The sequence below is a fragment of the Dasypus novemcinctus genome, chromosome 10 (assembly GCF_030445035.2).
Source record: "Dasypus novemcinctus isolate mDasNov1 chromosome 10, mDasNov1.1.hap2, whole genome shotgun sequence".
Taxonomy (NCBI): domain Eukaryota; kingdom Metazoa; phylum Chordata; class Mammalia; order Cingulata; family Dasypodidae; genus Dasypus; species Dasypus novemcinctus.
Genome location: NC_080682.1, coordinates 108,503,296 through 108,526,412, shown reverse-complemented (window position 1 = coordinate 108,526,412; position 23,117 = coordinate 108,503,296). Strand labels below are relative to the sequence as shown.

Genomic DNA, 23,117 nt, shown 5'->3' with positions numbered 1-23,117 from the left:
GTGATTTTACACCCCCTAGCTTCTAGCCCAAGGTAGGAACTGCATAAATGTCAAAATGTGAAAAGAAGGCTTAAAAGTTGGCTGCGTGGCAGTCGCTTCAGAACCGTCCTCAGTGCCCCCTAGTGGATATGTGTGGGAACCACAGGCAGAATCATGGAATTGAGACTCCAGGCTGGGCTGCAGCTCCACCTTAAATGCCCAAAGGTGAAGAGCGCCTTCCAGAAAGGCGGTTCCAGTTCTGTCTTCCAAGGCAACACCTGACAACCCAAGGCGGAGCTCACAGCATCTACCTGGAGTTCCCTGGGGGGGGGGGGGGGGGGCTGCCCCTGCTCTGGACGGCCGCTCCTCCACCGACGCAGGCCTGGGCGGGGGAACCCTCGGGGACCGGGGACCTGGGAAGGGCCACGGTTCACAGGCAGAGCGGGCTACCCTCCCCAGGGCACAGGAGGCGCCGATGGTCCTCAACTAGCAAGTCTTGAGAACAGCGGCCTACCTCGGTGGAGTGGCCTAGATTAGGGCCAGGGCTTGGCTGGAAGCCAGAGGCGGAGGTGACCACCCAGCCCGGGACCAGGGCTAGGCGCTAGCCGGGCAGGGGGGCTGGGGCACTCGGAAAATGGGCCTGTTCCCCCCCCAGAACCAAACGCCGGTCCTACCTGAGCCGTGCGACCTGGGGCGGCCCGGGTCGTCCCCTTCCCCGCCTCCCTGGCACTGCAGAACCCAGGTCCCCTGGGCCCGCCTGTCCCGCCGCAGCACCTCCGCTCACCGCGCTGTCTCCCAGCCACCTAGAAGCTCACCCGAGAAGCCCCTCGCAGCCTCTCCAATCCACGCCCCCCCCCCCCCCCCCCCCCCCCGCGCCTCCTGTCCTTTCAACCTGCAACGCTGTCTCCCCGTGCTGCCCTTGGGGCAAACTTTTTTTTTAATATTTATTTATTATTATTATTTTTAATTACATTAAAAAAATATATATGAGGTCCCATTCAACCCCACCGCCCCCGCCCCCCACTCCCCCCACAGCAACACTCTCTCCCATCATCGTGATACATCCATTGCACCTGGTAAGTTCATCTCTGAGCATCACTGCACCCCATAGTCAATGGTCCACATCATAGCCCAGACTCTCTCACGTTCCATCCAGTGGGCCCTGGGGGGATCTACAGTGTCCCGTAATTGTCCGTGAAGCACTATCCAGGACAACTCCACGTCCCGAAAATGCCTCCACATCTCATCTCTTCCTCCCGTTCCCCACACCCAGCAGCCCCCATGGCTACCATTCCCACACCCATTCCACATTTTCTCTGTGGACATTGGATTGGTTGTGTCCATTGCACATCTATGTCAAGTGAGGGCTTAGATTCCACATGGGTACTGGATGCACTCCTCCTGCTTTCAGTTGTAGACACTCTAGGCTCCATGTTGTGGTGGTTGACCTTCTTCAACTCCATGTTAGCTAAGTGGAGTAAGTCCAATAAATCAAAGTGTAGGAGCTGAAGTCTGTTGAGGCTCTGGGCCTGGGTGTCATATTATCAGTCCAGAGATTCAAATCCCCTACATATATCTTAAACCCAGCACCAACTACAATTCCAATAAAGTAGCATGCAAGTCTTGTGAAAAGAGATCCCCTCTGAGTCCATTTCCATCACGCAGAGACACCAGCTCCAAAGAAGGGCCATCTGTCATGGCATTGAACCCCTTCTGCCATGACCATAGAACCCGTGGGTCTCTTTATCCCTCAAAAGAACCAATACCTGGGGTTGTATCTACCTTATCTGTCTCTTAGACTCTGTTCAATTGTACATAGGGCTATTCCTTCTGACAACCTCCAGACTCTTTTTTAGAGACTCACAGCCTTATAATCTCATTTCTCCTTTCCATTTCCCCCTTACATTAGGTCAAACTGCTTCCCGAAGTCATGTTATTATATGTAGACAGGTATATTCTGCTGTTCCGCATTGAATCTTTAATTCAAGGTCATTTTCTAGTTGCTTCTTCAGCTGGTATGTGGTAGTGATCCCTCGGTGCCAGGGAGGCTCATCCCTTGGGGCAAACTTCCAGCCTCCCTTCAGGCCCTGCTCAGCCTTATCCTCCAAGAGGCACCCCAGGCTGAGTTAGGGGTGTCGGTCCCAGCTCCGGCCACCCCGCTCTCAGCACAGCTCTGGTCAGTGTCTGTGCCCCACGCAGCCCACTCAGCCTCCAGCACAGGGGAACGGGCCCTTGGGCGGATGAGCCGCCAGGGCGGGCATCCGGGCAGTGTGGAAACTAGGAGGCCCTGTGGACCTGGCTGGAAGGGTCCCCAGGGCTCAGTACCCATTGGGACCTTGGTGTGGCTTGAAATCAGGAGGGACAGCAGGCCGCCCCCCCCCCCCCCCCCATTTTGCTGTAACCAAGGGAAGGGAACATAGTTGGCCAATAAGTCCAGCTCGGCCAGCCTAGGCCCTTCTCTATGGTTGGACGGCGCCCTTCCCCGCCTGTGGTGGGTGGCTTCTGAGCTGGCTCCCTGGGACACCTGCATCCTGGGGTTCACTCCCTTGTGTAATCCTCTCCTCTCGAGTGTGGGCTGGACCTAGTGACTTGCATCTAATGAACAAAATATGGCAGTGATAGGACACCACTTCCAAGACAGATCCCCCCCCCACCCCCTTCTTTTTGCTTATTTTCCTTTTTCTTTGTATTAAAAATTTTTTTTTTCTTCTTTACCAAGATCAGGTCTTAAAAGACTTCTGCCTTGCTCACCTTCTTTCTCTGGCCCTTCGTGTTTGCTCTAGCTGATGAAGACAGCTGCCATGCGCTGCCCAATGCGGGGGCACATGTGGCAAGGAAATGAGGGTGGCCTCCGGGCACTGGCCAGTGAGCAACTGCGAGTCCTGCCAAAGCCGCGTGGATGAGCTTGGGAGCGGAGCCTGCCCAGGTCGAGCCTGGAGATGCCCGCAGCCCTGGCCAGCACCACGCTGAGGTCTTGAGAGACCCTAGGTGAGAGCACCCAGCCAGCCACGCCGAGCCCCCGACCCACAGAAACGGAGATGACGGATGCTGTTTTAAGCCACCGTTTGGGGGCTTTCTGTAGCACAGCAACAGGTAACTAACATACCCCAACAGGGCCACCGGGCTGAAAGAGCAAGGCCGTGGCGGGCTCTGCGGACAGCCTGGCGGGGGCCGTGGCCTTTCCCAAGTCTCAGCAACAGGATGCAGGAGCAATCTCCACCAAACTCAGAGACAACTCTTGTTTTCATTTATTTGTCTGGGAATATACAAAAGTGTGACATGGCACAATGAAATCAAGAGAAGACAACTGAGGAGGGGCTGCATTTCCTCCTTGGCCACCCCCCTCCGAAAGGCACAAAGCTGGGAGGCTGGGGTTCACAGGCCTCCAGCGCCGGAACCGGTTCTGCTGCTCGGAAGGGAGGCCCCCTCGGCGGACAGAAGAGACCCCTTCCTCACACCCAGTCGGGGAGTGTGGGTTAAGCATAACCGAGGCCCCCAGGCAGTGTGTGATCTGGGCCCAGGCTGAGGCTGCACTGAGTCCATGTCATCAGCCTCCTGAACCAGTTACTCCAGAGGATCTATGAGGTGGTGCACCCGGGCCAGCCCTTCTCCCCAGCGCGCCACCACGGTCAGCCCTGCCCTCGCTCGGGAGGCCAGTGCTGGCTCGGATTTGAGAAGCAGAAGTAGATTTGGGGGAGAAACTGGAAAAGTTCCTGGGTGGGTGTCAGGAGAGGGGGAGGACAGAAAGGAGAGTCACGCTGGCGTGTGCCAGAGGCACACCACTGCCCTCTGCAAGACGGGGACAACCGTGTCCCCCAAGTCTTGCTCTAGCTAAGAGGGACCAGTCTTGCAGTGAAGCGTGGGCGCCTGGGAAGAGAGATGTTCGTGCAAGGAGGGGCTCCTGCCTCTCATGCCCCAGCGCCACGACTGAACCATCTAACTGACCTGGGTCACTAGTGGCTGTCGTTCAGCAATCAACGTGGACTGCGCTTCCTCTGTAATTCTGGGAAAGGAAGACGAGGGGGTTGGCAGAGTTAACTGGAAAGGGCCACCACGAGAAAAGGACAGACCTGAAGCCAAAGAGCTCGAACGAGTAATCGTTTCCTCCTTAAAAAAGACCTAACATTGGAACGGTTTAACAAAATTATTATAATTTCTTTTAAATAACCCACAGACACCCATAACGCTTCCAAATTTACAGAGCAAAAAGCACTCAAGAACTCAGTAGAAAACGGTTTGTAGCTGGTTGCTCCCGGGAGCTGGCCGCCCAGGGCTGGCTCAGCGCACCTCCAGGAGCTCCGTCTCCGGGACGCCGAACTTGGTCTTGTGATCGTCGAAGAGCTTGACCAGGGCCTCCGTGTACAAGGCGTGGTACAGGTCGATGTCCTGCTGGGTCGGGTGCTCCAGCCTGGGGACCGTGATGGGCTTGCCCACTGCAGGGACGGAGCAGAGGCCTCCGGTTAGCCACCCCCATTCTGCGCCCCCTCCCCCAGCGCCCACCGAGAGGCCGACGGCAGCGGCCCAACGCCCTGTGCCCGCCCCGGTGCCGGCCGCGGGGCAGGAGGCCTCGCGCGGCACCGCTCGGGCCGTCTCTTTTCGCAGGTGAGAAGACTGAGGCCCAGGGGAGAACTCGAGACGGGCTGATGTAGTGCCCTTCCCCAGGGCTCTGGGAGGGTTGTGGGATCAAGCCATGGCTTTACTTTGCCCTGCTTTGGGTGAGTCGCGTCACCCCTCTGAGCCTCTGTTTCCTCATTTCTCACGTGGGCCTCCTTCCTCAGAGGGCTCGTCTGAGGATTCCACGAAATAACCTAACAAGTGTGGTAAGGGTGGGAGAACCACACTCGGAGGTATTTTCTCATCCTGCTGCTGCTTCATACCTAATCCATCCCTAAGTCCTGCACTGCTCTTTCCACAGTTTCTCTCAAAGGCATGCACTTTGCACCCACTTCACTGCCACCTCCTCGGTCCCAGCCCCCTTCTACCACAAAAGCCTCCTTAACTGTTCTTCTGGTTTCCAGTCTTGCCCCGCCTCACCATTTTCCACACAGCAGCCCCCCCGCCTCACCATTTTCCACACAGCAGCCCCAGGGATCGGTTTCCTCCCGCAAGCACAGGGGAGAAGCTTTCCCTTCCTCAGGTGGAGCACAAACTGCTCTGCGCTGCCCTCAGGACCCTGCCGCTGTCCAGCCACAGTGGCACTGTGGCAATGTTCTTGTTCACTCCCAAACTGCAGAGACCTGCGATGGTTTTTTTCCCTCTTTTCTTTTTTTAGGAGGCACCGGGGGATTGGACCCAGGACCTCATAGATGCAAAGCAGGTGCGCAGCCACTGAGTTACACCCACTCCACTGATAACCGGATTTGTGTAGAGCCAGACCCAAGGCTGAGGCTGGGGTCATGTGACCCAAAAGGCTGGCTGGCTGTTTCCATCTAAAAGTACGAAGCAAAACCCTGGGCACTGGCAGCTGAAAACACCTGTGTGGGCCTTGGCCTCTGCAGCCGCTGCTCGTGGCTCACACCCTCCTGATGTGATCTCTAGCTTGGGAAGAGCTAACACACACACGCATATACACCAAGCCCCCTGTAGGAGGTAATTCTTTGGAATCTTCTCAAAGGAGGGTATTTCCCAACTGTCCCAAATAGCATAGCTGAGGGCCAAATGCAGCTCATTTTTTGCTATACTTTTTGCAGGTGTATGCTCCAGTCAGATTGTTTCTTTTTGTCCCTCAAAAATCTACACAATCTGGCTGTTGGAACTTCATTTGGGCTACTGATTCTGACAGAAACTGTCTTTCTCTCCTCCTCTCCTAGCTAACAGTCCTAGTCTGCTAGCAGTCATCTCCTTCCTGGGGTCCACTCTGACCCTCAGGGCACCCCACATCCTCCCATATCACCCACTGGTCTTTGCTGTAACATAGTTTTCTCTGATAGACTGTGGGCTCTGCATACCCAGTGGCTGCTAGGTCTTTTTTCTCACCTATCAGGCTGTTTGGCTCATAGTACTGGAACCATCACCAGCCCTTCCCCCATCCTTCCCACACCCACCTCCCCCTCCCTGCCCATCATTCCCATCAACGCCCAAACATGTTGAACCCTCCTCAGTTAAGAGCACCGACAAGAGAGCCAGGGGGCTGGCTATGAGTCCTAGCTCTGCCACTAACTAATTGATAACCCCCCAGCTACTGCCCCATTTCTCTGCTCTCTACATAGTCACACTCAAGTGAGGTCCCTTCCCACTGCCTCCACTTCCTCACCTCCAGCCTCTCCCTGGCCCACTGATTCCAGCTGGAGTGTTCCCAGCAGTCATGAGACAGTCCCTTGTCAAAGTTGCCACAGGCTCCAAATTGCCAACCCCAGCAGTCAGGGCTCAGCCCTCACTGTCCCCCGCCTTTGGGGGGTGATGGCACAGTGGATCGCCCCCTCCCACCCGCAGTCCTGCCTCCTCTGGGCTTCTGGAACCTCTCTCTTCTGGCTCCCCTTCCCTCTGGCTGCTCCTTCTCAGCCTCTTTTGTTGGCACTGTTGGCTTCCCTGATCCCTGCCCAGGCTCGGTCCTCCACCCTCCACCGCCACATCCCCCTAGGTGGTCTCACTCTGTCCCACGGCTTGGAAAACCATCTACGTGCTGTTGACACCAACTTCATACTCCAGCCTCGGCCCCTTCCGGGCTCTAGACTCGGATCCCCAACAGCTCCTCCCCATCTCCACGAAGGGCACTCGACTGAGACCCACCTAAAATAGCACACTTGACTCCCTCACCCAAACCTGCTCCTCCCGCCTTCCCCATCGCATTCAGCGGCACCACCCTTTCCTTACTGTGCAGTCCCAAAACCCTGGAGTCATCTTTGGCTCCCTTCTTTTCCTTCACACCCAACATCGAGTTCCTCAGCAAGCCCTGCCAAGCCTACCTTTAACCGTGGGTCTTGAATCTGGCCACCTCCCACCACCTCATCCATCACAATCCTGGCCTCTTACCAACACTGCTATAACACTCTTGCCCCTCCAGAAAATTCAGGAGATAAAAATGCAAACGAGGTTGCTCCATTCTCCTGCTCAGAACCCTCCAGAGGCTTTTCACACACACAGACTCCAGTCCCAGGCCCTCACAACCCACGCTCCTCCCCACTCGCCGTCATCCCCTCCTGCGCCGCCCCCCACACGCGCTCTTTCCTCCAGTCCACGCCTGGCTTTTTTCTGTCCCCTGGATCCACTAAGCTCCCCCTTGCCGTGGGGTCTCAGCACATGCTGTGGACACCGCCTGGAAGGCTCTCCGCCTCTACCTTCAAACGAGGGTCTGTTTCCTCTCCTGGAATGTGAGCTCCAGGAGGGTAAAGACACGGGCTCACTGCACTACTGACGCCGAGAGCGGGGCCTGGGGCCTGGTGGGCAATGGAAAAATGAAAAGTTCAAGGCGCCTCGACTCTGTGCCTGTGCCTCATCTTCTCCCGGCCCTGCCACGGAGGCCACCTCCCTCGCCGGTCGGCCCTCCGCTGGAAGCCGGCGCAATCCTAACGGGGGGGGGGGGGGGAGCGAGGCGCGCCCCCGCAGGCTGGGCGCTCACCGACGGTGGTGATGGGCTTGGAGTAGGGCACCAGCCCCCAGGTGTCAGAGGAGAAGAGGCCTCGGCCGTGGAAGATGCACGGGGCGAAGCCGATGTACTTCTGGAATGTCTTCTGCACCCATCGGCCCCAGGAGCCCTCCTCGAAGATCACCTGCTTGTACGCCTCGTTTTCCCCAAAGGAGTATGTGGGAACCAGGTCAGCTCTGGAAGGGAGAGAAAGAGTCTGTCACACCCCAGCCACTGGCTCTGGTTTCCGCTCTCAGTCCTAGAGACGCTGACACCAGCGGAGCCCTGTGCCCTGCAGGTGTACCAGAATACCTGGGGGATCCCACCTCTCATGCCCCTCGCACCGGGCCCACGTGGGCCCCCTGTCCACCTCTGGTAGTGACTAGGGAACGGGGGGGGGGGGCTTCGGGACCCCTCGCAAGAGGAAAGGGTGAAAGCCCTGCTCCAGGACACTGGTTCTCCTCTCTGGCCCTCCAAGGCCTTCCTACCCAGGGAAGCCCCCAGCGCGCGCTCCCAGTTGAGTCAGGCTTCTTCAGCCCCATACTCTCCTCCATGTCACAGCCCTCCGCACTGTGTTGTCACTGTCCCTGTCTCCCGCCCCGAATGGCGCTCCCTGAAGGCAGGGCCTGGGTCTGATTTGATGGTGCCTCCAAGTCCTGAAGCCTGAGAAAGGAGGGCGTCTGCCCCTGGCCACCGGGTGGCTGGATGGGCCAGCTGCTGTGGCTTAGTGCTGTCCCTAAGCTGTGACTGTAGGCCACATCCTTTCCCACTCTGGCCTAGGGCCCGGTAGTGGTCCATCTCCCCAGGGTCCACCTCCTGGGGTCTCCCAGAGCCCAGACATGGGAGGAAAAACTGTGGCCCTGGAGTCCAAGAGCTTAGCTCTGCCTCTTACAATGTATCTCAGACCAAGTCACTTAGCCTCACTCGGTTTTCTCAAGTGGGAAACGGGGAATGCCACCATCTGCGGGATTGCCAGGGATCAAAGGAGACAGTAGAAGTGAAAGTACTTTGTAAAATGAAATGTGCTGAACCAGTGGCAACACAAAGTGCGCGTCTGCTTTTCTAGAAAGGGTCACAGAAGCCCAAGCTGCCCAGCTCCTCTCTGCCTGCCCTCAGGGTCACCACCTCCAGGAAGCTTTCCCTGATGCCGCTAGCCATAGAATCCTCCTCTTGCCCTCCCAGCAGCATAATACTTCCTTTTTAAAAACTTGGTCAGAATTTTTAATTTTTAAAAAACTCCATCCTATTGATACATATTAATAAAGCACATAATTCATCCAAAGTGTACCATCAATGGTGCGCAGTACAACCACATAGTTGTACATTTGTCACCTCAGTCATCTTTAGAGCATTTTCATTATTTCAATAATATTAACAGTCACAATGATAAACAGCAAACAAACTAACAAGAAAATTCTTCACCCTCCATCTCTCTGTTTCCCCTGCTGCACATACAGCAGCACAATATATTTTGTTTTCAGGTGATAAGTCTTTTTATAGGCCCCGCTCTGATGCTTTCCCATTTATGAGCGTGGAATCTCAGCTGACCTGCATCTTTGCCCCAGCCCGACACCCAGCCGACAGCCGGACAAACCTGGCTGGCAGCTCACGGCCTGGGCTCCGAGCTCCCCTCCCACAGGCTGGTGAACTCCATTATGCCCTCCCAGGACCCAGGCCCTTCCTTCAGGGCCACGCAGCCTCCTGCCCGGAGCCCAGCAGAGCGAGCGGCGGGGGTGTGCATGTCTGGGGAGGCACTTACCCATGGCGCAGGGCCAGTTTCACAAAGCCCTTGCGGTTGCGCAGGGTGACGGTGTTCTTGCCAGGCATGGAGCTTAGGGACTCGGCCGCGCCCCCCACTACAATGATGATGGCATTGCCGGTCCCATTCTTTGAAAGTAGGTAGTCGATGGTGTCCCGGTTGACAGGGCAGATGCCTGGGGGTGGGGGAGAGGGGGCCGTACAGTCAGGGCTGCCCACTGATGCACTCCCCACCTGCTGCACAGTCAAGGGTAAAACAGAAACAAGTCTGGACCTGGGTCCAGCCACTTAGAAGCTGCATGGCACTGGTGCACTTTTCTGAGCCTCAGCTTGCTTATCTGGAGAATGGGGATAATGTCACAAGGTTGTTTGGGGATTCATTCATTCGGCAAATACTCCCTGAGGTCCTAACTGGGCCAGGCTGATGAATCAGGCTGGTGGGGTGACAGGCAGGTGGATGACAACACCACCAGGGTCAATGATCAGATTTTGCAGAGGGGCTGAGGGTGCCCAGAGAAGGGGGTCAAGAGAAGGCTTCCGAGGGAGATGTTACCCCAGTGGAGTCTTGAAGACTGAAATAACACAGTATGAAAGGACTGGGCAGGGGGACGGCATGGAAAGGATTCTCTGCACACTTCCTCCCTTTCATTCATTTATTCATCTCCCTCGAGCAGGGCCCTGAGAGGGAGGGTCAGCAGCCCTGCCCACGAGCCTTCCCTCGCTGGTCGCCCAGATTCTCCTCTGCTTCTTCTCTTTCACGCAGGGGCACTGCCTGGCCCCCGGAGAAGAGCTCACAGGCCGAGAGGTGCCAAACTTTGGTCTGAGGAGAGCCAGGAGCTGCTTGGGCAACTGTGCTCTAGATGCCAAGGTGGGTCAGGGCTGGGAACACCAGAGGGCTGGGTGGGGCAGCAGGGAGCCTGGAAGGTGGAGGGAGGGGTGGGCCAAGCAAAACTGGCTAGATAGGCTCACTAAGAGGTGGTGCCAACATGGGCTCAGAGAGGCCCACAATGCCAGATATGTTTATAGGTTTTTATAGGTGAGAAGACAGCTCAGAGAAGGTATGTGACTTGCTCAAGGCCATCCAGCTAGGAAATGGCACAAGCCAGGACTGATCATTCTGGGTACGGCACTTCCTTACACACAGGCAGAGAGCAGGAATCAGGCCCAAGGTAGGAGAAAAGTTAGGCTGCTATGTAGGGGGCCCAGGCCCAGCTCAGCTGTGGCAACCACAGTGCAAAGCCAGGCAGCCAGGGGCCAGCGCGGCCGCCAGCCTGGCCACGGAGAGGGCAGAGGTAGAAGCCACCAGTTCTAACACCAGGTTCACCTGCTCTGCCTGTTGGCTCTCGCCTTCTGGCCAAATCGCTGCTCTAATTCCTTCCTGAGCAATGAGTCTGACTTCACCAAACCCGCGGGAGACCCCACGTCCCAGGCACCTAGCCCCTCGTGGCTCCTCCAGGACGACGCTGACCCATCCAAAGCCTCCCCCACCCTCAGCCTTCAAGGCTGCTGGCAGAGCCTTCCATCCGAGCCGGGACGAGCCCCTCGGGGTCCAGGGCTCCGAGGGCACGGCCCGCGTCGGTGTGAATCCCTCTCCCGCTCAGCCCCATCCCCCGTGCTCGGGCACTGGACAAGCCCCGTGCCCCGGCGTTACCACCGCCGCGCCGGCGCAGCGTGGCAGGGGCTCTCACCTCCAGACATCAGGTATTCTCTCAGCACGGGCAACCGGAAGTTGCCGGCCAGCGTGGCCAGGTAGGGCCTGATGCCGGGGAACTTCTTGCTCACGTCCGTGGCCTCCGTGCTGAAGTTGCAGAAGACACCCAGGCCCATGATGCCGTGCGGGTGGGCGCCAAAGATATAGTTCCTGGTGGTCAGCAGGTTGTGTGTCTTCACCAGCTGCGGAGAGAGCCTGGGTCAGAGCACGGGGGGGCCCCCAGGGCACGCCCAAGGGGAGGAGGGGCTGGGCGGGCTGCAGCCCCTGGGACGGCTGGCCCGAGGCACTGGCGTCACACCCCACCTCTGACCTCAGCCTCCCGTCACCGGGGGCCACGGGGCCGGGTGCCCGGCAGTCCCCATTTAAAGGGTGAGTCCCTGAGAAGGAGGGTGACTTTCTCACTCATTCCCCTTATTCCCCCAGTCGCCCACGCCAGGCGCTCTTCTTTGCACTCTGCGAGGCTCCTGCTGCCCTCGTGAGAGCCAGAGTGATTGTCCCAACACCCAAATCTGCCCACCTGTCCCTCTACCATCCGGGCAAAGTCAAGGCCCTCAGCTTGGCCCTCAGGGCCCTGGCTGCAAGCTCTGCCCCTCACACCACTCTCCCCAGACTGTGAGCTCCGTGGAGGTAGGTCTATCTGGCCCTGTGCCCTGAGGGTTCTGCCACTGTTCAGTGAAAACCCAACTGTCTGCCCAGAGCTGCTGACTGCATGGAAACTTCTGGCCGGGCAGCCAGGCTCGGCTCTGACCCTGGGGCAGGGAGGAGAGGACAGTTCAAGCAACAAGTGCCAGCACCCCGGGGGTGTGGAGGGTGGGGAGGAAAGGCTGGTGGCAGCGGCTGGCCCGATCTGCGCTACTATCGGCAAAGCTGTCCTGGGATGCTCCAAAGAATGATTGGCTTCCTCGGGGCCTGCCCCCTGCCCTGGCGCTGGCGCCTGCAGGATGGGGTGGTGCAAAGCCTCCCCAAACCCTAAGCCACAAGAGACACAGAGCCCGGGACGCCTCCCCAGCATTACAAGGAACATGATGGGACGGAGGGCTGGAGGGGGCTGGAGAGGAAAGGCATCTTGTTCATAAAATATGTCTTTTTCTGATCTAAGAAAAATACTGATTTTTCGAAAATATATAGAAAAGTAAAAAGATCATCAAAAAGCCACTGCGATACTCAGAGGAAACAATTCTGACACATTGATGGCTTTGGTTTTCCTACTCACATATACAGAGGCTTTTTTAAGAATCACCAAATTGCGATGGTGTGGTTGATATCTTCTTTTTTTTAGGAGGTATTGGGAATTGAACCCAGGACCTCATGTATGGGAAGCAGGTGCTCAACCACTCAGATAAACCTGCTTCCCAATGAGAGTTGGTTTTTTTTGTTTGTATGTTTGTTTTTAGGAGGTACAGGGGATCGAGCCCTGGACTTGTATATGGGAAGCAGGCACTCAACCACTTGAGCTACATCTGTTCCCCGGTTGATATCATTTTAATATTATTTTCTACAAAACATATTTTTCCTTGTCAAAGTTCCTCAGTAACATGCCTTCCCACAGCTGCACTACATATAATAGAATTGAAGCAAACTCCAGCTGGTGGACATTTAAATAGCTTCCAAAATTTTCCTCTTAGAAAGAATGCTTCTGTAACTGCCATATCTTTGTGCACATATGGGATTGTTTTCTTGGGACAACCTTCTAGAAATACAATTCCCGGAGCAAAGAATTTGAGCACTTCGGCCTTTCTCTGGCTGCCCCGCCTCCGGAGAGGTGGCGGCAGGCACATCCCCACTTGCGGGGCACGGGCACGCCCCCTTCCCTGCACTGACGCCAGCTGCAGGCGGCATCGATGACCGTGGGCACAATATCAAGGTCTAGGTCCTCAGTGACTCCAGATTCGGGAACCTCGAGACCGAGGGAGGAGAGGAGGCGCTGGCCACAGACAACTGAAATCCAAACCTTCACCTCTTAGAAGCTGACGGACGCTGGAGGGGGTGGCACGGAGGGCGGCTGGTACTGCTCCGAGCTCTGTGATGTCAGGACGTGGAGGCGTGAGCAAGCCCCCTTAGTGTTACCACCTACTGCTGGAACATTAGTACTCTTTCCCCCACTTTGCCTTCGGCATGCAGATGAAAACTGCTTGGAAAACACACAACCCCCCAAAACCAACCAATCGACCAACAAAAAGTGCCGCTTGAAAACCCAACCAATTCTTAGCTGCCCACCCAAAAAAACAGGGAACAGTAGCAGGTCTGGTCCATGGCTTGAGGCAGCAGGGGGACCTAAAAGGAGCCCAGTTTACATGAGCTTTGCGAGGTGGTTGTTTGGACATTTCCAAAGAGCAGCGGTGCCCACAAAGTTAGTTCTTAACAAAGCCAGAATTTTAAAAAATGTCTTGTGCCAGTTTCCATGGTTTCCAGGAAGGCACTGAGGTAAGAGCTGGGGCAGCCAGTACTGGACTGGACACTCGCTCTTGAGCCAATGGCCAGGCCTGGGTCTGTCCTGATAGCCCCGGTGGAGAATGGACTGGAAGGGCCCTGAAGATCCAGGCCCTTCTTTTAATGACAAGATGGAGACTGAGGCCAGAGGCAGGAGTTGCTGCTTCCCCTGAGGTCCCAGTGAATCATGGCCCATGTTGTGGACCAGGCCACCCAGCTGTGCTTCCTCCTGGGCTGCTAGGATGTAGATGTGTCACCTGATGGGACTCCAGGTGCCTCTTTAAAGCATTCTCCCTCCCCCAAGTCTCTATCTGATGGTACGCTGGGCTAACTGAGACGGCTTGGGGCACAATGAAGGTTCATGGCCCTTGGTCAGTACCCAGCAGAATGGAGGCTTTGGTCTGTGCTCGTGCCACACTTCCCTGACCCTAGGGCTGGACAGAGTGTCCTTCTGGAGGAAGGAGGAAGGACAGAGCTGATGACGCCTCTGTGACACACCCCCTCTCATATGCCCTGACTTTCCCATGGCAAAGCCCCAGCCCAAGAGGGTGCTCAGGCCAGGCCGGTGGCTATTGTGAGCCGGGAACACATTCCTGGCAAGCCACTCCTCACACGCTGCCTCCCAGTCCACACGAGGTCAGACTGGTGGGGCAGGAAAGGTGCTCACAGAGCTGTGCTCCACCCAGGCCTGGGTAGAGGAGGCAGCTCAGGTGGAGACTTGCTAAGCTTACATGGCGGGGCACGAGGCCCTGCGAAGTGGGTCGTGGGGCGCCCTGCTCCGAGTTCCTCCAGGCCAACCCTATTGCCTGGTCAGCAAGCTGGCTGATGGTGGTGAGGGAAGAGTCAGGGTGAAAGCTGAGGGCCCCCTCTCTGCACGTCCCAGGTAGCCCCCCTGCCCCGCCAGCCCAGATGCTCGAAGGCCTCCAGGGGGAGGAGCTGGTCAGGAGCAGGACTGATTTGGGAACCAGGGCGGTTGCTGCAGGAGCCCTGCTACTGGCTTGTGTGTGACCTGGAGCAGTCCACGTGTACCCTAACTCTGCTGGGGGAAGGGATGCTGTCTGGGCCAGCTCCAGAGGCAAAGAGCAAAGAGCCTCACTGAGAAGGGAGAGGGGAGGGGCGATGGGTTCACCTGGAGAGCCTCATTACACAACCACCTGCAAGAGGCCAGGAAGAGGGGGTGGGACCGGAGGGCCACACACAGCAACAGAACATCAAAGCTGCCCTAACGTCAAACCCTCCCCGCAGCGAAGGGGAGCCTGAGGCCCCGAGGGGCAGGGGCTTGGTCAAGGTCACCGGCAGGCAGGGGCAGTTTGCAGCTCAGTGCCTTAGGCCTGGCCTGGCATGGGTCCTGGTGTCCCTCAGCCCGCACACAGGGCCAGCTCATGTGTGCCCTCTTGGAACAGAGGCGTGATAAGGGACACAGGGTTTTGTTTTGGTTCTTCTGGAAGGGCAGGGAGCACGTGGAGGAGGGGACCTGCCTGCCCCAGGTCTGATCAATGGGCAACAGGACGCCCTGCTCTGGGTGGCAGGGGCTCTGGGCTCTCAGGAGGCTTTCTGAGGACCAGGCCACGGCCCAGCACACTGAGCCCGGCCCCCCAAGGGGAGGGCCTGTGCCGGGGGAACAGGATCCACAATCCCTCATACCCACCCAACACTTGCCAGTTTTTACATATAATCAGCTCCATTTAGCAGATGATGCAAATGAGGCCCAGGGAGCTCAAGAAACTTTCTTCCAGAGAAGCAGGCAGTAGGAACTCAGCGGGTGAGAACTGGGGGCCTGGATGCAGGAAGCCTGGGTTCTGTAACCAACACCGCCCTGGACTTGCCTGCAACGTGGCTGAGACTTTGTCCCTCTTTCGGACTCAGTTTCCTCTTCTCCAAAATGAGCAAGAACAGCCTCGAGGTTTTTGCAGAGAGTGAGATGGGGTCAGGGAAAGGGCGGGGTGGGAACCCCGACCCCGAGGAGCAGGAAGCTGCTGGGAAGCCTGGGCATAGGCTGGACAGAAGGGCGCTGACCCTGGGGCCACCCTTACGACGCTGGCCGCAGCTGAAGAACGCAGGGCACCCTGGCCACCTCCCCCAGGCAGCCTGCCGGCTGTCCTGCCCACCGATTCGCCACAGCGAATGCACACCACCCTGCACCACGCACAAAATGCTTCCACGCTCACAGGTGGCAGCCAGGCTTCAGAACCAACCGCCTTCTGCTGGGCGACCTCAGCGGCCAGGGTGTGCCCGGCTGGGGTGCTGAGAGAGCCGGCCACACGCGTCCTTCCCTCGAGCGGGAGCAGGGCTCCGCCCGAGCCGCCCACACTCCACCAGCGCTGTCCCAGGCACCTGCTGCCTCTGCTTCACCCCCCTGCGTGGCAGCCCACAGGCGGAGGGCCAGGTGGAGGCCGGAGAGAAAACCGGGCCTGGCTGCCATTTAGCCTCCCAGGACATCGAGGTCAGCCCGGAGAAGGCAGGTGCTCAGGAGGCCAGCGCGGACCCCAGCGCGGCCAGCGTGGGGCGGGAAGGAAGCCGAGACCAGCAGGGCTGCCTGTGCCCGCCTCCCCCCAAGCCCGTGGGAAGCACGTCTCCCACAGCAATGCTGCCAGGGAGGCCGTGGTGGGAAGAGCCCACGCTATGAGGCAGGACGACAATTGGAATTCCACCTCTGCCCCTCGCTGGCTTCATATAACTTTGCTCCTCTCTCACCTGTGGTTTCCTCTTCTGTGAAAAGGGGGAAGTTAATGCCTGCCTTACAGGGTGCTGGGAGGATTCCCTGTGGAAAGGCGCTGGCTCCTCCAGGCGCTCGATGAACAGAGATCGTCCTTCACGCCACCTCCCCACCATCTTCCACACTCCCGTCTTATTCTCAAACTCAGGAGCCCATGTGCTCGGATCCCCTGCCTCCTCAGTACGACTATCCTTTAAGGTAGAACTCTAGGAGCACCTCTTCCAGAAGGCTTCCCCAGCTACTTCAGCCACCGGGGTCAGGCCCTTCTTTCACTGCACGTCAAACTGCCTGCACCCCAATGCCCTGGCTATGACCCCCAGAACCCATTCAGTGACCAGCTGAGAGAAGTGCTATTTCTGTGAGACCTTTGGAAGGACAGAAAACCCTCCACCCCTACTGCTTTACATTCGATCCCTGGTTCAGGCCAGATGAACTTGGACTACCTTAGTATTGCCCTATGATAAATCACCTCCACATTAAGTTATGCCCTTAATATTCGGCAGAACAAGGAATGGCTTTTATACCTGCTCCTTACATCACTCAAATCTGTGTATGAAACATCTTTAGATCCAAATACTAGAAAATGTCATTTCCCCAAGCAATAATCAGCAAGCTTCAGCAAGCTTCTTCCTTCCCAACCAAGAAGATGATACTGATTATGTTTCCCTTTTTGCCTTGGCTGCCAGGAAGTTCAGAGTTGGATGTGAAGCTCAACCACAGCAAATCTGTTGACACTTATGGTTGAAATACTAGTATTTTTTTTTTGTGAGTTTTGGTTTTCTCTTTTCACTGTATGGCATTATATGTAAACTAAGTTGTCCAAAAGCCTACACAAAGTGGGGTAGGGTGTGAACAGATGAGAGCCTCTCTCACAGTGAGACTGCATGGTTCAACTTGGCACATACGTTCACTGTGGAAAGCTGGGTTAAGATCTGAGTTTGGATTTCCCATCACCCCAAGATAACACCTGCAAGGCTTTACCTGGATGGGAAAGTAGTCTCGAAAGTAGCGCCACACAGCCCAGTTTCGGACCCACTGGGACCTCCTGCCACCTTCCAGGGAACAAAAGACAGTGTTGGAAAGGAGTTGAGGGCGGGAGACTCGGGCAAGGCAGACAAGACAGAGGAGCTGAAAACTGCCACAGGGACATCCCCCCCCCCCCGCCCCCGAGAAACGGGGGAGATGGCATTCCAACCGGAAGCTGAGGTCGGTGACTGCCTCCCCACACAGCCTGCCCACTTGTCCCCGGGCCTGGTCCCCACTCCCTCCACCAGGCTCACCCTCAATTGCATGTGAACTCCTCTGGGGCCAGGACGGAGCCCTGCCAGGGGCCTCCCCCCGCCCCGGCTGCACTCTGCAGGTGCTCCTTACAGGGTCGGCAGCTGCGGAGCTGCACCTGCCCGGGAGGGTGGGAGTGTCCACGTCTTACCTTTCTTGGGCGTGTCCCAGTCAAAGGCCAGCCAGGTGCAGTAGAGCGCAGCGACGAGCCAGCAGCTGGTGCAGAACATGTACATGAGGACGACGCTGCAGATCACGCCTGCGGGGGGCGGGCGGCCAGAGGCCTCAGTCTCCCCTTGGCCCTGACTGCGCTTGCCAAGCACGGAGCGAGCGTTCACCGTGGCACTAAGGACACAGGGGGCTCTGCGGCCACGTCGTATGAGCAGTGGCAGGGGGTGGGTCAGCCCGGAGAGCAGCGGGCTGGGGGGGACGGGGGCGTCTGGGCCTGGACTCTGACGGGCTGTCCCGTGTCCAGGGGCCCCAGGCTTCGGGCGGCCTGGGAGTGGCGCTGGAGCTGCTGCGCTTCAGCTCCCGGGACAGCCGCCTCAGAGCGGTGCTTTCTGTCCCCTCCTTGGTGCTCCCCTGGCACCAGTGACAGTGGGCGCAGGCAGGAAACGCCGGCACAGCACTGCAGGACCTGGGCTGAGTCAGTGCCCCAAATGCAGGGCCGGGATGAGGACACGCAGGCTCGGGGCGGAAGGAGTTTGCCTTAAGGACAGCAGCAGAGGCGGGATTCGAACCCAGGCCTCCTAAAAAGGCCATACACTGTGCGCCAGCCTTTACAGGTTCACTGAACATAAGCTCCAGGCTTTCACTGGAGGGACCTGAGGGGCTGCCCACCCCAGGAGAAGGGCTGCCCCACACCCAACATGACAGAGGGTCAGGCAGTCCCAAGGGGCTTCCCTCCCCTCGAGAACCCAGCTTCCCTCCCCTCGAGAACCCTAAGAGGGTACTCAGAAGGCTCCCCTGGGGGCCAGCTCCCATCTGGCCTATCTGTCCTGGGCCTGCCAGCCAGAAGGTTGAATAACTTGGCACAGAAGGAAAGCCGATGCCAAGCCTGTTTATCCCGTGACTCACCCTGAGAGGCCCTTGCCAGGGTTTCTCTCTTTCTAACATTTACCAGATTTCAAGGCATGGTTCAGCCCTTATCTAAGCAGCGTTCCCCAATACCGCTCTACCTCACATGAGCCCCTCACTCCAGCACTTCCCATACCAGGGCCACCGCATCTTTGCCCCCGGCACCCAGCAAAGGGCCTCACGTGTGGCAGGGGCAGCATGGCCCCCTTCCAGCACCCTCTCCACTGCCCAGGGAGGAAAGCCAAGCCTTGCCGTGCGCACACCCCGTGCTGGACACTGAGCCGGCCGCGTGCTCCGGGGCTGCCCGACTCTGGGGCCCACGCTCGCTTCCTCCCAGCATGCTGAGCCGCCTCTCGTTTCCCGAGGGAAAGGGTAGGGCCTGACACAGGCTCCCCGGGAGCGGAGGCATTCCTGAAGGGCAGGGAAATGGTGGCCCTCGGCTCCCCGGTCCAGCCCGTTGCAGACTCTCAGGCCAGCGTCTCCTCAGGGTAGCTGAAAGCAGGGCATAACCACTTGGGAGGGGCAGTGAACACCTAGTGACCAGGCGTCCAGTTTTTCAGGACCAGCTTAGGTATGTGACATCACAGATGGGTAGCTGAGTCTTCAGGAATGCATCTGCAGCCCAGGAGACCCTGTTAAAGGCAAACTGTGAAGTACCCGAGGTAGCTGGGTGAATGGCTATGTCTAAGAGAAGGCCACGCACTAAGTCACTCACACTGTCTAGCGCTGTGTCTCTGTTCCCCTTTCTTGGGCCCCTCAGTCTCCTGGGCTCCACAGATACGTAAGCCCTGCAGAGGCTGGGGGTGCTCCACGCGGGCCTGTCGGGGTGCAGGCCAGCACCTGAGCAGCATGGAGACAGCTGCCAGCAAAGCCTGATCTCTCCTGAGGTGCACAGGGACCAGAGGGGGCTGAGCCCAGGCCTCACTGCCGAGACACGGGGCCATCTGGGAAGGTGGGTGCCCTTCAGCCCGCGAGCCCCCGGGGAGCAGGGACCAGGCCAGATCAATCTCTCCAGCCCCAGCCAAGGAATGAGCTAAACCCTCCAGCGCCCTTCCCTTCTCAGAGCTTAATCACTGTCCTCTGAGCGATGGGCCAGTTGTCCAGGCGCCCCTGCCCCACCTCTCAGGTTATGGGCCTGCGGCAGGAACCACGCTGGGTCAACGAGATGTCAGCATCGTGCCGGAAGCACCTGCCTGCTCCACACGTGGCGGGCTCCGGGCCACCGCACAGACCAGCCCTCCCCCACCCCGGGGCGGCCCACTGAGATGGCACAAAACCCCCACGGCCTGTGGTGCAGGCAGCCTATGGGTGCTCAGGGGCAGGGGAGGCAGCGGCGTGGGTGACTGAGGAATGCGGACTCTGGGGCCAAGCAGACCTGGGCCTTGATCCTGTCCTGCCATGGCCTGTCCTGAGCCTCGATGCCCCTACAGGGCCCTCAGAAGATGAAATGAAGTAACACTTGCAGAGGGCCTAACACAGAGCCAGGCACACAGTGTCTAATATGGAGATCACTGATGGGAGAAAAATGACATCTTCATTACAGAAAAAGTGAAGCATTTTCTTCACTCACAAGTGTAGGAAACCACACTGTGTTAGCTGCTGACAGTGACACCAATAGAAAGCAAAGGTGTTCTCATATCACACTGTAGTAGAAGATAGCTTGAGCTATCAGTACTTAAGACATAATAGTTGCTACACTTGCTGCTAGATATTTTTACTTAATGTATGAAAAAGTACATATGCTGCTACATGGCAGTTTGGCTTTTTAAATGGATATTGATATTTCAATATAATTGGTTTCCTGTGACATCCAATGCCCTTTAGATTATACATTTAAAAATACAGAGAAAGGGTCCATAGTCTTCAGACTGCCAAAGGGGCCCATGACACAAAAATGGGGGAAAACTTCTGATGCAGAGGGAGGCCGAATGGGGCCAGAGCAGCCTTTGCAGCCCCAGGCGGGTCTCAGCCAGGGGGCTTGGGTGGCAGTGGGTGGGAGTGGCTGGGGCTGCTGGGGCAGTGATTAGCAGCAGCTCAGCAGACCTGCCCATCCGCCAGTCCTGACGGCCACCTGGGGGCAGTGGGAAGCTGCTGGGCCGGCTGGGGGGCTGCGGTGGTCGTGATGGATGGCAGCCTGCATCCTGGAGCCAATCCCCATCGCCTGCTGGGTGGGCTGGGATTCTAACAGCTCTTGGCTCCTCACCAGCCAAGCCCTGGCCCACTAAGATAGGAATGGTGGTGGCTTGTGGGGCGCACTTGGAGATTAAGGGAACTGGTGCAGCAGGCTAGGCAGGGGTCGAGGACGCTGATACTCCTGGATTCCTGTTCTGCTCCCACTGTCTACTCATGTGACCTTGAGCAAGGTTCAGCCCCAGCTGGGCCCCCACTTTCTCCCTCTACAAAGATTTTACACAAGCATTTTAACAAGGGGCCAAATGCAGGCCAAGTTGGGGATTTGCACCCACAGGGAGCCGGTTTAACTTGCTCTCTTTCCAGACCGGTGTCTTTCTCAGGGCCTTCTCTCCAGAAAAAAACGCATGCATTCTCATATCTAATTTTGTATCTTATTTTAGGGGCTCATGGACTCCTCCCTAAAGCCTGCACTTGGACCCAAAGCTGAAGACTGGCTTATTTCAGACCAGGTGTTGGGACAGGAGGGAACCAGCATTAAAGGGCCAAGGGCAGCAGGGGAGGGTAGGCAGGGCTGGGGAGGTGGGCCTGAGGGCACTTCCCAACCACAGTTCCCATATAATGGGGACCTCACCACCTGCCCCCATGCCAGCCACTCTCGTTCCTCATCTCCAATCCCCACAAAAGCCAGGTGAGGTAGGCAGCCTCTTCCTCACATTCTAAGTGAGGGAATGAACAGAGAGCTCACGTGACTCATGGAAAGTCACAGAGCTTGTTTGTGGTAGAGTCAGGACTTCAACTCGGCAGCACGCCACCCTCAAGCAAAGCAACAGATTTGCCAGAAAATGTTAGTAGGAAGGCTTGCACGTTGAAAAAAGCACAGGATTTGGGGGGTCTTACAGATCTAGATTCATATGTGAGTGACTTTGGGCAAGATGCCTACTTTCTCTGAGACTTGGTTTTCCCATCCATAATGCCATCCCACCACATCCCACTGAGGCTGCCCACAGGCCTAGGGTCAGAACACTTGACCTAGGACCCAAAAGGTTGTGAGTCAGGGGGAGGAGGGCCTTTGGGAGCTGCCCGTGGCTTTCACCCCTCGCCCTGCAGAGCAGAGCTGCTGCTCTGACCTCTGTGGGGGAGGTGGTCCCTGCCTGCCTGCCCACCTGCCCTCCAGGCCCCAGCTTACCCAGCACGAGGAACGACAGGACCCATTGCAGCACTGAGATGACCTGCAGCTGCTTCTCCACCTTGGACCTACTGAGCCAGGGGATGGAGAAGAAGTCCTGGAGGGCCGAGAGGATGCTGGAGCCAGTGCCTGCGACAGAGGGGAGAGGTCAGCCTACCCCATGCTGTCCTGAGCCACAGTCCCAGCCACCCACCTCCTAGATGTGAGAGGAGGATGGGCCCCAGAGTTAGAGACCCCTGGGTTGAGATCTCAGCCCTGCTACCCAATAGCTTTGTAACTCAAGGTTGTTCACCGTGCTTTCCGGTGGCCCCACCTCTTTATGAACACGATGGGAATGGCACCCCTCACCCCAAAAGGTCAGTGTGAAAACCAAGTGAGTTATCTCAGGGGCTGGGCTTCGGGGCAGCCTCTCCATATTGCTGCTTCTCTTCCTTCCCCCTGCCGCAATCAAACTATCGTCCCGATCCTGTATCTGGATCTAGTACAAATATTTAATCTTTGCTATTTGTCTGTGAGGCCAAGGACACAGGTTCAACATCCAGTTTGCAATGTTTTTTCTACAAGTGTACTTTGAGCACCCCCAATCCCCGCCCTGCCCCACTGTCCCCAGGGCTGACACCCCAGGCCCAGGCAGCTGAGCCTCTTACCCCGCCTCCAGCACCACCACCTCCAGCACTACTGCACGTGAACCTGGTCCCGGGTCTTCAGAGGGAATGACTTTCAGCGTCAGCTCATTGCCTAAGCTTGGGGTTGAGAGGAATCAGGCGGAGCCTCCGCTTCCCCCATAAAGGGGCTGGAAGTGAGTCCTCCGTGGGCAGCCTGGAGGACACTGAGGCCTGTAATCAGGTTTGCTACCGAGCAGGTGCCAAGCCAGGGAATTAGGGCAAGATGGGCCCACTTAATTGGCTCTCTGGTTGTGGCCCCAGGACGACACCCTGGGCTCCAACAGCCGATGGGCAGCTGGGCCAGGAAGCCTACCAATTCCAGGAGAGGCAGCCCTGGGAAGAGGCTGGGGCAGGCTCCTAACACCTTCCTCACTCACTCCAGCCGCGAGACCAAAGGAGGGGGCCATTGCGCCCTCCCACTGCTGCTGAGGCCGTTTACACGCCCTTTGTCCCGAGCGCCGACTGCGTGCTGGTCAAACATTCCTCCACGTCCATTCTGTGTGCGAGCCTGCGCTGGGCCCAGAGCACAGAGGAGCTAGCCCCAATCTTGTCCTCGAGGGTCTCATGACCTTTCACCCTGGACTACATGCCGGGGACAGGGAGAGAGGTGGAGGGGGCTT

The 23,117-nt window shown here is 57.5% G+C and overlaps 1 protein-coding gene across 2 annotated transcripts in view; it reads right to left on the bottom strand.

Moving 5' to 3' along the window:
* Positions 1 to 3,204: 3,204 nt before the first annotated feature.
* The window catches only part of DGAT2 (diacylglycerol O-acyltransferase 2), a 34,082-nt gene continuing 14,169 nt past the window's right edge, over positions 3,205 to 23,117 (bottom strand). Inside the window, exons 2-8 of one of the 2 annotated variants that reach the window (XM_058305980.2) lie at positions 21,833 to 21,961; positions 17,588 to 17,695; positions 17,140 to 17,210; positions 10,990 to 11,194; positions 9,303 to 9,477; positions 7,538 to 7,740; positions 3,205 to 4,412 (exon numbers count right to left, since the gene is read on the bottom strand). In XM_058305980.2, the coding sequence (XP_058161963.1) occupies positions 4,258 to 4,412; positions 7,538 to 7,740; positions 9,303 to 9,477; positions 10,990 to 11,194; positions 17,140 to 17,210; positions 17,588 to 17,695; positions 21,833 to 21,961 (1,046 nt within the window). In that variant the 3' untranslated portion in view covers positions 3,205 to 4,257. The remainder of the gene's footprint in view (positions 4,413 to 7,537; positions 7,741 to 9,302; positions 9,478 to 10,989; positions 11,195 to 17,139; positions 17,211 to 17,587; positions 17,696 to 21,832; positions 21,962 to 23,117) is intronic. The other variant, XM_058305982.2, reaches the window with a different exon arrangement.